The 11,604-nt window shown below is 60.4% G+C and overlaps 1 protein-coding gene across 4 annotated transcripts; it reads right to left on the minus strand.

The window, feature by feature from the left end:
* Nucleotides 1-2,394: 2,394 nt before the first annotated feature.
* On the minus strand, nucleotides 2,395-10,112 carry SPATA20 (spermatogenesis associated 20). Of its 4 annotated transcripts, XM_047832661.1 has the most exons (17): nucleotides 9,967-10,112; nucleotides 9,638-9,789; nucleotides 8,793-8,972; nucleotides 8,618-8,682; nucleotides 8,299-8,453; nucleotides 8,061-8,204; nucleotides 7,738-7,939; nucleotides 7,234-7,364; nucleotides 7,039-7,143; nucleotides 6,725-6,799; nucleotides 6,416-6,625; nucleotides 6,140-6,332; nucleotides 5,647-5,815; nucleotides 5,131-5,342; nucleotides 3,678-3,877; nucleotides 2,918-2,998; nucleotides 2,395-2,749 (listed from the first exon to the last, which is right to left on the minus strand). In XM_047832661.1, the coding sequence occupies exons 3-17, from the start codon at nucleotides 8,915-8,917 to the stop codon at nucleotides 2,579-2,581; spliced, it is 2,238 nt and encodes a 745-aa protein (XP_047688617.1). In that variant the 5' UTR covers nucleotides 8,918-8,972; nucleotides 9,638-9,789; nucleotides 9,967-10,112; the 3' UTR covers nucleotides 2,395-2,578. The 4 variants fall into 4 exon arrangements, with proteins under 4 accessions (XP_047688617.1, XP_047688613.1, XP_047688616.1 ...); XM_047832657.1 differs by lacking the exon at nucleotides 9,638-9,789 and having other exon boundaries at nucleotides 9,967-10,108; XM_047832660.1 differs by lacking the exons at nucleotides 9,638-9,789; nucleotides 9,967-10,112 and adding an exon at nucleotides 9,118-9,252.
* Between the last annotated feature and the right edge of the window lie 1,492 nt (nucleotides 10,113-11,604).

The raw sequence follows: 11,604 nt of genomic DNA on the forward strand, positions 1-11,604 counted from the left end.
AGTATTGCAGTGCTTACTAAGTGTCAAGGTGCTGAGGACACAGTACAGAACTAGACAAGAATCTGGAACCTCAAAGGCTTCACCCAGACTCGGATTATAGGTTTATGTTTGTAGTAATGAAACCCCCCTCTAGGCTCTATGTTCCCTCGGGCAAGACTTTATGTCCATTTTGCTCACCAGAGCCTGGTCCCATGTTTGGCACATAGTAGGTACTTAATAAATCTTTATTAGATGAATAACCTTAGGCAGGGAGGAGAATGAGAGGGACAAGAAATTCCTTTCCTTGGGCCTCAGTTTCCTAACAAAGAAGTTAGGCCTAAGAGTGTCTAAGATGTCCTCTGGGTTTGAGGGAGAGCTTTCATACCTGCTCTGCCAGCCCCGCCAGCCCCCTCCAACCGTCTCCCCCTTACACCTCCTTCACAGCCTGGCTGGCTCCCTCAGGAACTGAGATCATCTTCCCATCTCTGACATGCTCTGCTCAGCGATGACATCATTCCATGTAGTCACCTCACAGCCTTGGGAGTTGGGTGGAGGTCGTCCCATTTTTTGGATAAGGAAACTGAGGCTTGGGGAGATGACATTATTTCAGTGACTTCTCAAACTGGGAGGTCCTGTCTCCAATGGCACTGGCCCACAGCTCCTCCAGAACAGCCCCTGCTGGCTGAGCGAGGAGCGGACGCACGAGGGACCAGCAAAGGCTGCAGACTTTAAAAATCCCGTATCTGAGCAAGACTTACGTTCAGCTTTGTCCTAGTCAGAAAATGCTAGCTCTCCCGGGAGCCCTAACCCTTTAAGGCCCTAACTCCTTCCTTTGAACCTGTTACAGGATCCCTTTCTCAAGCACATGCCTGGTATCAGGGGAAGGGAACTGAGGACACACAGAGCAGAGTGAAGGCTGGCTAGAGAGGTAGGAAACACCAAATGCACCTCCTTTCACAACTGTGCCTGCACCTCCTGGAGGAAGAGGAAGGTTCAGCAGTTTTTACTGTACCCTGAAGGCCCCAGAAAGAACCAGATGTGATGAGTGGTCGCAGGTCCGTCTGTTACCCTCCCTGGGCCTTGAATATCTAACCGTCGCAGGCCAAAGGTACCTGCCTCACTGCCTCATTCGTATGGGTCAATGAGACGGACGCAGAGGGTTTTGCAAACTGCCCAGACTTTCCAGAGCCAGGGCTGGGGCTGCCAAAAAGGCCACCTGTGCTTCACCACACTCCATCCTCCCTCCTCACTGCCCACCCCCCCACCCCAGACCCGGCTCCACTGGCCCAGTCCTCAGACTTCCTGGCCAACACTGAGCAGGCTCTAGCCAGAAAAGGGCCAGCTGACCTTGTTGGCCAGAGCCCTAATCCCCTCCAGATGGGCCAAGGTGGCTTGCACCACCAAAAGCTGCCCAGCCAAAGCTGACCCTGGTCCCACTGAGCATGTGTGGCTGTGTGTGACCATGTGCAGACCTTGCAGTGACAGTCCGGTCTCCCACTCCTCCCCACTGCTGACATCCGCACAAACAGTGGCCCCACTCCAGTGTCGCCTCCAACAGCCTCTTCTGGCTGTCTGTACTGGGTGGCTCTGGGGCTGTGACAGTGCCCAGGCTCGGCAGACCCCTGAAGGGTGTGGGGAGGGAGAAGCTCCTCCCACCCCCCACTCCCCCCCACCCCCCGCCTGTCAGCCTCATCCCGCTGCACCTGCCCTTCCCAAAGCATGCTTCCCAGTACCTTCCCCACGGCGGAAGCTAGATGGGGTTTCTGGGGTCTGTGAAGATGTGGAAGCCAAGGACAGGACTTGTGATCATCTCCCAACACGGAAGGGACAGGAGGAGGCCACAGAAAAGTACCAGCTTTCCCTGCAGCAGGAAGGAACCCGATTTGGAGAATGACTTCCAACCCAACGGATGTTCCAAATGAAGGAGAACTCTCCCCAGACTGGTTTGTGTGAAAGCAGGGGCAGGGACAGTATGACCTCCTGCAGGGAGGCCTCCATCCTGGTAAGGCTGGGGGCTGGGTGGACACCCCTAAAATGACCATCCCTGGTTCTTAGCTCCCATGATGTGCCAGAGAATATGCAAATGTTACCCTTCCTTGAAAAATAAACGCTCATTTGAAGCATCCTCTACCACTGCCCCAGCTTAAAACAGGAGACAATGGGAAGAGGAGAGCAGGCCCCTTTCTTAACCCCACTGAGGGCAAGGACTAGCCTTTCCCCTCCAGGACAAGTCCACACCCCAACCCCACCCCTGGTGATCATCACAGGCCCCCTGCCCTCAGTTTCATTCAAGCTGCAATGACCATGGACGGGGCGGTGTCAGCCTGATGACCTCTAGAGGTGAAGAAGGAATTCGAGAAGGCAAAGGGGTCAGCCGGAGGCCCCTCTCTCCCAAGCAAGGCTGAGGCCCTGAGATTACCGCAGGATGCCGTTAGGTTTATTCCAGGGTGAGTGGGGGCCCATGGCGGGCCAGTGAGGATGTCCGAGGGCATCTGGTGACAGGGTGCCCGGGGATGGCCGCAGGGTGTGTAGGGCCCTGCCAGGCCTGAATCTCTGATCAGCTGGGAAGCTCTGCCCCAGCCCAAGGAAGGCGAGGCAGTCACTGATGTAGCAGTTTTCGTAACTCACAGGGCTCCGTGATGGGCACTGAGCAGGCTTGATTCTCACACACGTAGGCCGTGGCCCGGTCTTCTAGCCGTCGCAGGGTACTCAGAAAGGGCAGCTGACGGGACAGGAAGCTGGAGGGGTCCCCGTTGGCCAAGATCAGCACCTGTGATAGCAGCAGAGTAGACGGTCACCCAGGGGGGCGCTGGGACACTGGCAGGGCCCACTCGTGGGCTTCCTCTCCCAGGCCTACAGAAGAGGGGATCACTGGAGAGCCGCATGGGGATGGCAGACAAGGGAGCTGGAGGGTGGGGCCGGGCTCACAGTCTCGAACCTTGTTAGGAATGTAGATGGAGTGGACACACTGCAACAGAGCCTTGGTGTCCTTGGCCTGGGGGTCTCCACAGATCACGATCTGGCCGGAACAGAAAGGCAACTCCAGGGTCAGGTGCAGGGAGCTGGATCCCCACCTACCACGGTTTCCCCATCCTCCCTCCACCCCACACTACATCCCCGGGAAGGAATGGGGACTCAGCTCAGCATCCTCCAGACCCGCTGCTGGGAGGCTGCCTCAGGGAGTCACTGCTGGGCATGTGGGAACACATACGTACACACACGAGCACACACACACACACACACACACACACACACACACATACACACACACACACAGAGGCAGAGATATACAGGCAAACGTGCAAATATAAGCCGGCAGACCTGAACCCGGGGCATACACGTGCAGACAGGCAAACATTTACTGGTGAACGCTCAGTGTTCAGAGCCCCTGCCTCTTGCCCTCCCTACTCTGAGAGCCCCAGTAACAGGCAGGCACAGAGGCGCTCCCTTGCCAGAGGCCTGGCTCCTCAGATGCACACTCGCTCAGATACCTACGCTGCCTAAAGCAGCTCGTATAGATATGCCCCTGGAGATACCTGCACATGTACTCATAGATGGCCACACGCTCACAGACCTGAGCTCTGGAGGGACAGCTCCAGGAGCCCCACCCCATGCCCCTGTCCCCCACGGCAGCCCCAGATGCCCCCCCACTCAAGGTCCCAACGCAAACGCCCCCGCCCCCCCCCCCACACACACACCTGCTTGAGGGTCTGCTGATGGGCTGAGAGGGCACGGACCATCTCGGGCAAGGCCACGGGCACACGGCGCAGGCGCTCAGAGAAGGCGGTCAACAGGCTCACGCACTTGTCCATCCAGTCTTTGTGGCCCGTAAAGCCGTGCAGCCGAAGCAGGTTGTGGGCTGAGACGGAGTTGGCACTGGGCTCCGCGCCATCCTGGTCTGCAGGGGGCAGCGGGGGGTGGGGGCGGTGAGGAAGGGTCACTGGGTCCCGAGACTGTGGCCAGAGTGGCGGGGGACGGGGACGGGATGCAGAAGAGTCTACCGAACCCAGCCCCCACCCCCACCCCCCGAGCTGTTCAAGCCAGAGTGCCATCACCCTTGCCTCTCCCTCCCTCTCTCTCACTCACTCCCCACTTCTAATTCCCACCCCCCCACCCACCCAAGTCCACCAGGCCTGCAGCCGGAGTAGACCTGAATCCTATCATTTCTCCCCATCTCATACTTCCGGCTCGTCCGAAGCCTTTGCCAGCCCCTGTGGGACTGAATGCCGCTGACAGGTTTCCTACCTGGTCACCCTGTTTCCCCTGTCCCCTTCTGAAGGTCCCTCCTCCATTTTCAGTCGGAATGACGTTCCTAGGCCTCACCGGAGCTGATCATGACCCACTTAAAGCCCTCCAGAGATGTCCACTACTCGTCACGCCTGTAAGACCTTGCAGGGACCCAGCTTTGCCCACGTGGGCACACCCCGCCTCCGCCTCAACCCTCCTGGCCTCCCATAGCCCTTGGCTCAACGACACCTGTTCCAGGTTTGGTCTGACCTCCCCAGAGCTGAGTCAGGCCCCACCGCTGTTCTCTCCCCAGGTCCCTTTGGGGACTAACGTTGACGTCAGCTGACATTGACGGAGGACCTACAATCTGCCAGACGTGCACTAGACCCTGGGCATGTAGCGACAAAAGGCAAGGCCTTGCTCTCAGGACACTTACACTTGGGTTGGGTGGGGGAGAGAGCAGACCATTAACAGACATGTCCGGTGACAGAGAACACTCCTGAAGAGGAAGGGGCCAGGCACCTACTCCTTTATGGCACTCTCGTTGCAACCACCCATCTGCGCGTGCACTTTCGTGTTAGTTATTACTGTTGACTAGTTGTTTCCCTGGGGCCACGCTCTTGTACTTCGTGAGGGTAGGGACCGAGCGGGCCTCGTGTGATATATGAATCCCACGCACGGCAGTCATTGCTGCCAAGCGTGTTCGCATAATGGCCAAATTCATCTCTCTCGCCACCCCGCGAGTACCAATGTTGGCTGTTTCACATATCGAGAAACCGACGCTCTGGAATTTGATGAGACCAACCCAAAGTCAGTTAGCGGTGGAACCCACGCAGGCTCCTTACGACCACACTGCGCTGATGCCTCCCACAGGGAGAGCCAAGCCCTTACCGGGTCCAGGCCAGCTCCAAGCCCACCACTGACCGTCCTTCAGACGCAGGGGCAGACCAGCCCCCAGCTCGGCCTCGCTGCAGAAGTAGCCGCCACCTTGGGAGTCCCAGAAGAGCCTGTCCTGGGCATCTTGCAGCCTCAGAGCCCACTCGAGCCACGAGCTCTCCTGCGAGGCCTCGTACAGGTCCAGTAGGCCCCGCACTACGAAGGCATAGTCCTCCAGGAAGCCCCAGCAGGGTGGGTTGCTGGGGGGGGGGGGGGGGGAGACAGACATTAGGGAAGAGGCTACCGGCAGGCCCAGGGAGAGAGGGGCTTTCCAAGAGGAGGCCCTTTGCACGCATCCTTTCGCTTAACCCTCAGAATCTACCTCTTTGTTGGGTACCATTAGCCCATTTTCTGGATGAGTAACTGGGCCCGGGGAAGCTCAGAGCTCACAGCGAGCAGATGGCAGAGTCGGGGTTGGGGCCTAACAGGAGGTAGGGGAGAGGGGCAGAGACAGGCCTGGGATGCCCAGGGAGACAAGCCTTCCCAGGCTGCCCGGCCCCCGACCTGTGCTCCACGGTTCCCCCGGAGCCTGCATAGCATGTCCGCATGAGGCGGCCGCTGGCCACGTCAAACATATGCCGCTTCAGGAACTTGGCACCATTGGTGGCATAGTTGATCAGCCTCTCCAGGCCCAGGACGGCCCCAGTCACAGCGAACCCAGACACCATCAGTCCTGGAGGGAGGAAACACTGGTGGCCGTGAGAAGCTGGCCGGGGGGAGGAAGGGGGGGGCGCCTTCCAGGTATGCCCACCCTGACCCCCCTGAGCCCTGGCCTCTCTAGAGCAATGGGGTGAATGGGTAAGTGCTCCTGGCCCCTGTGTGTGACGTCGGGTGGGTCACTTAAGCTCTCCAAGCCTCAGTTCACTCGTTTGTAAACTGAGGATCAGAAACAGGATACAGGGAGACCTGATTTCTAGCAGGTGCCTGGCACACAGAAGGGGCCCTCGTAGAGGGTAAATCTGTAAATGGGACCCGGCCTCAGGCACGACCGCCCCACCGTTCCAGGAAGCCAGCATCTTGCTGTCCAGGTGCGGCCTCGGCCGATGTTTCCGGGCCTGGAAGAGCTTCTCCAGCCCCGTATTGAGCAAGGTCTGCACGGCCTCCACGTCCAGGCCGAAGCGGGCAGCGGTCAGTTCCAGCGAATAGCGGACAGTCAGCACATTCCGGCCGTGCAGCTCCCCCTTGGGGTCCTGAGGAAAACGGCCCCTGTGAGAGGGAGTCCCCCTCACCCGCCTGGCTTCAGGACCCCTTCCCCATCCTCAAGCGTCCTCACCTGACTGGGGCTGATGTTGCCCGCCTCCGTGAGCCCGTAATGCTTCATGAGGAGCTGGCCCGAGGTCAGGGGCTCCGTGGCACCCGGCACAGGCTCAGAAAGTAGCTGCTGGACCTCTTTGACCGTCCACACGTAGAAGGCACCCTCTTTGGGCTGCATGCCCCGCTCTGGGGGCGAGTCTGCATCCTCTGCGCTGCAGAAGCCTCCAGACTGTGGGGAGAGGAGATTTGGCTGGCCCCGGCCTTCAGGGCAACAGGGGGCCCCCAAGCCCTCCCGCAGCCAGGCCCGCCTGCCTCAGTGGACACACACCCGATGACTCAGGTTCCGAGCCACGTACTGCAGGATGCCTCTGGCAACATCGGAGTAGAACTCGTCACCAGAGATCTGAGTGGGGAGGAAGCAGACTGTAAACAGAGTACCAGGCCACCGCCTGCCTGGGTACAGAGGGGACAGCCAACATCATTCCAAGAGGGCCCAGGAGGGAGCCGGGGCACAGGGGAGGGAATTAAGAATGAAGTTGAGGCGGAGCCACAAGTCCCCAAGAAAGCCCTTGACTAAGAGGGGCAGCCGGAGGTAGGTGGACAGGCTAGGTGTCTTTGCTCTGGGCTGGGTTCAGGGGTCACCTGGAAGGCCTGTGAATAGGCCACCGCGAGCTGCGCCTGGTCGTACAGCATCTTCTCGAAGTGGGGGATGTGCCACTGGCGGTCCGTGGAGTAGCGGTGGAAGCCCTGTGCCGGGCAGGACACGGGGCTGGTGGCCAAGCCCAGCCTCTGCCTCCGCCCCGCTGCCCCCTCCCGGGAATGCCTAATCCCCCTCACCTGTCCCACGTGGTCTCGGATGCCCCCGTTAGCCATCATCTTCAGGGTGTGCAAGGCCATCTGCTGGGCCCGAGAGCCATCCTGGGTGAGTCGATGGCTGAGCCAGTAGGAGAACAGGAAGCTCAGGATCACTGTGGGCACCAAGTGCACTTGGGTGAGAGAATGGGGGATGCAGAGGGCAGAGATCTGGGCGATCAGAGATCGGGCCAGGCTGGGGTTGGGAGTGCACTCAATAGGCCGTCTCCCTGGACAGACTGCAGGTTAGGGAGTCAGCGGTCAGCACAGACGACCGAAGATCATTACCCAGGCCAGCGTCCCGGCGTTGCTGCGGAGACCAGAAGTTAGGTCTACGCTAGGTAGCTAGTGCCAGGCTGGGGTAAGGAGGTCACTGGCCAGTCAGGAGAGCAGGAGGCTAGTGACCAAGCCAGAGGTCAGAAGCTGTTGACCAGGACAGGGATCAGAAAGCTGGGATGGGGATAGGGCAGGCATGAAGGGGACACTGACCCGGGGTGGGGAACTTGGGGGCCTCGGCGAAGCCCCCGTACTCCTCGTCATAGCCCTCGTCCAGCTGCTGGAAGCAGCGGCTGTTCATGGTGGCGCCGGAGGGCGGCAGCTGGCGGTCACCCATGCTGATCTCTGAGCGGGCCAGTAGGGCTGCGGTGACACGTTGGCTGTTCTCTAGCAGGGTGTTCTTGTTCTGTTTCCACTGTGGGAGGCAGGGGCAGACCTGGAGGTCAGCATGCGGTGGGGGGGGGGGCTCTTGTTTTCTTGCCCTTGACCCCCCCCAGTCCTCACCCCTCTCCCCTCCCCAGGGGGCATATACCCACCTGCTCCCGTATCCTCAGCAACACCGTGCGGAAGCCAACTCGGGTCAAGCCATCATCAAGGGGAAAGTAGGTGCCCCCCACAAAGGGCTGGAGATTGGGAGTCAACCACACGTTCATGGGCCAGCCCCCACCACTGCTGGTGGCCTAGCAGAGAGAGGGCAGAGGTGAGGGGAGTGGCCCCCCCCATGCGGGGACCAACCCCCCCCCACACCGCCCGATACGTGGACACACTACTCACTTGTACGAAGGTCATATACACCTTGTCCACATCTGGCCGCTCCTCCCGGTCCACTTTCACGCTGACAAAGTCCTCACTGAGCAGGCGGCCGATCTCCTCATTCTGGAAGGACTCCTCCTCCATCATGTGGCACCAGTGGCAGGTGGAGTACCCCACTGGAACGGGAACATGGTGGGCCGGGTGGGGGGTGGGGGGAGGGGGGCATCCAGTGACTGGCTAGAGATTTCCTGGGAGGCTGCAGGCCCAGAGGACCCTTCTGCCCCTGCCCCCATCCACTACCGCTCCCTTCCTCCCATCCCAGGGAAGGTGGCTGTGTTACCTGAAAGGAAAATTGGCTTGTTTTCTTTCCTGGCCTTGTCGAAGGCTTCCTGTCCCCAGGGGTACCTAGGGCGGGCAGGGCTGGGCATCACTCACTGGCCCCTGGGGGGGGGGGAGGGGTGTAGGAGGGGTCAAGGGCCCAGCTGCCCCAGGGCAAGGACATCAGGGGTACTCACCAGTCCACAGGGTTGTAGGCATGCTGCAGGAGGTATGGTGACTTCTCATTGATCAGGCGGTTGGGGACCTTCTGGGGTGTGGATGGGGAGCAGTTGGTCCGGCTTCCCTTCCCTCCAGCGGGCATGGGCCCTGAACTGCTGACCGTCACACTTCGGTCCTTGTCCCGGGAGGAGCTACCCCTGGCACGGGCAGGCAGGTGCAGTGAGGGCTTTCCAGCCCACTCCCTCCTAGGCTTTCCCCAGAGCTCCGCTCCGCTCCACTCCACCCTGCCCTCTGGCACCTCCCCCCCCCCCCCCCGAACCCCCTGCTCCCAGCCCAACCCACCTTTCTGAACCACGGGGGAGACCGTGGCCTTTGTGCTCCCCCTTGTGTTTTGGGGGGGGTGAAGAAAGGTGGCTCATTGGGGGCTCCCTGCCAGGTTAGTCTCCCCCAACCTCTCGGACCTGGCGGTGGGAAGGCTGATGACTGTGAGGTCAGGGTGAGTCACAATGGACAGAATGGTCCTTCGGCCTCCATTCTTTCCCCCTAACAGGGCCCCTCCCCAGGGAGACTGCCCTGGAGGGGTCTCTCTGGCAGGCCTGGGTTGGTGGTCTGGGCAGGAAGCTGCAAGCTCTTGGTGGCTGGACAGGGCAATAATCGGATCTGGGACCAGACCGAGTGAGGGACAATGAGGGGAAAATTGACACAGAGGACCGTCTCACTCAACATCCATGCCCTGGGCACTTCCATGAGGCCAGACCCCCAGGACCCCTAGGAAGTCATTAACTGGCTCAGATCTCACAGGGCTCAGCTTGGGAGCCTGGTGCCCCTGCGGGCGCGGGGAGGGGGGGGGGGGGAGGCAGACCTAAATGACAGGCTCCTGAAGCCACGAGGACTGTGATCAGCCCAGGGTGCTGCCGGATAAGGATCCTCGGCCCAGCATTGGGGTTCAAGGAGGGCTTCCTGGAGGGGGTGTCTGAAGAGACCCAAGGGAGCTAGCCCTGCAGCTGGAAGGGACTGAAAGGAGTAGAGGGAAGGAGGTCGTTACTGCCCGGACCAGGTCTCGATTGCAGACTTGGTGCGGGGGAGTTCCGGAGGAGGCAGTAGGGGTGGCGGGGCTGGTACTAGGGAACCAGCGCGGTGACAGCCGTCCCGGGGCCCCTCGGGCGCAGCCGCCCGCTCACCCGCCCGTACCTGGGGCTCGCGGCGAGGCCCGCCCGGGCGCAGGGCAGCAGGAGGCCGCGGCCCAGCCAGGTCCGAGCGCCCAGCATGGCTGCTGGCGGCCGAGGCCGGGACGCTGCGCACCGGGAGGAAGGGCGGCAGAGTGCGAGGGGGCGGGCCCCGGCACCCACCCGAGCCGCAGGCGGGTCTTCGCCGTGACTCCCGGCCGCGTGGCCGGTCTCCGCGCGCCGCCAGGTGGCCGAACTTGGGATTGCAGACCGGACAGCCCGGGCTTGGGAGGACCGGAGTCTGTGCGCAAAACTGGGCCGACTCAGCGAGGCCTCAGCCAGCGACCGGCGGGAGAATAACCCCCCTGAGGAGAACATGGGCGGTTATGAGGATGCCAGGGCCTCGGGTCATTTTGTCGAACTTCGCTCCTTTTACAAATGAGAAATGAGCCGCCAGCAGAAGGCATGGCTTGTCCAGGCCTGCCTGGCCAGTGAGCTTTGGCCTGCTCAAATCCCACCCACTCCAAGAAGCCTTCCCTGAATAACGACGAGCCAACTTTGTGTCCCATCATGTACTTTTACACTTGTCTCATTCCTTACATTTTGCCAATATTTATTGAGTGCCTGCTGCCTGCAGGCACCCTGCTTAGGTACCACGGTGGGTGGAGAGAGACCAGCCTCCTGCCCTTGTGTTGCTCACAGTCTGTTGAAGGAGACGGCAGCTAATCTGACAGCCATACACACCAATGTACAACCACCCACTGTAAGAAGGGCCGTGACTAACAAGGAGCCTGGCCTGGTGGGAGAGGCTTCCCTGAGGAAATCACATCTGTGTAGCAGCCGTGGAGGAACAAGAAGGTGGGGTGTGGAGAGGGCGTGGGGGGAGTGCTGGGGAAGCAGGAGGAACATGTGCAAAGGCCCTGTGGCATAGTGGTGAGTCAGAGTTGAGGAACTACGGAAGGCCGGCATGGCTGCCGGGCAAGCATCCAGGTCTTGGAGGGACTCCGGAAGTCTGCGTAGCAATTCTGGTTGCTGATGAAAGAAGAAAGATGTTGAAGGGCTTTGGTCAGGGGAGTGATCCTGCACTTTGGAAAGGTCCCTCTGGCTTCCTAGTGGAGAACGGACTGGAAAGGGGCAGGAGCAGAAGGAGGATTGGTTGGGAGGCCGTAGCAGGACCCAGGGGAGATGGCGGAGGTCTGCAGCAGGTGGAGGCAGAGGTAGTGAGAAGGGTCTTGAGGCCTGTAGAGGAGGAAACATCCTAAAAATTGGCAGTGAGGGAGGGGGAGGCATCAAGAGTGGTTTGCAGAGGGGGGATTATGCTGGACGGTGAGGCCATTTGCTGAGGAGGGGGCACTGAGAGGCTCACGTGGGGGTTCGTGACGTCGTTTTTGGACATGTTCGCTCGAGGTGCCCTTGGGACGCGTGTGTGGAGACAGCACGGCTCTGGGACGCGGAGGAGAGGTTGGTGGGAGGGATCAGGGTGTTCATTGTGGAGACAGTGCAGGCATGGAAGGGAATCATCTGGGGAGCAGCAAGAGAGAAGCAGGCTCAGGCCTGGGCTCAGGGAACTCAGGAGTGCCCCTGTGGAAGAGAAGCACTAGAAGGTCAAGGGAACCCCAGGAGAGGTGGTGTCCCAAAGGCAAAGGGACGGAGAGTTGCAAGG

This window comes from Prionailurus viverrinus, chromosome E1, assembly GCF_022837055.1.
Source record: "Prionailurus viverrinus isolate Anna chromosome E1, UM_Priviv_1.0, whole genome shotgun sequence".
NCBI lineage: Eukaryota > Metazoa > Chordata > Mammalia > Carnivora > Felidae > Prionailurus > Prionailurus viverrinus.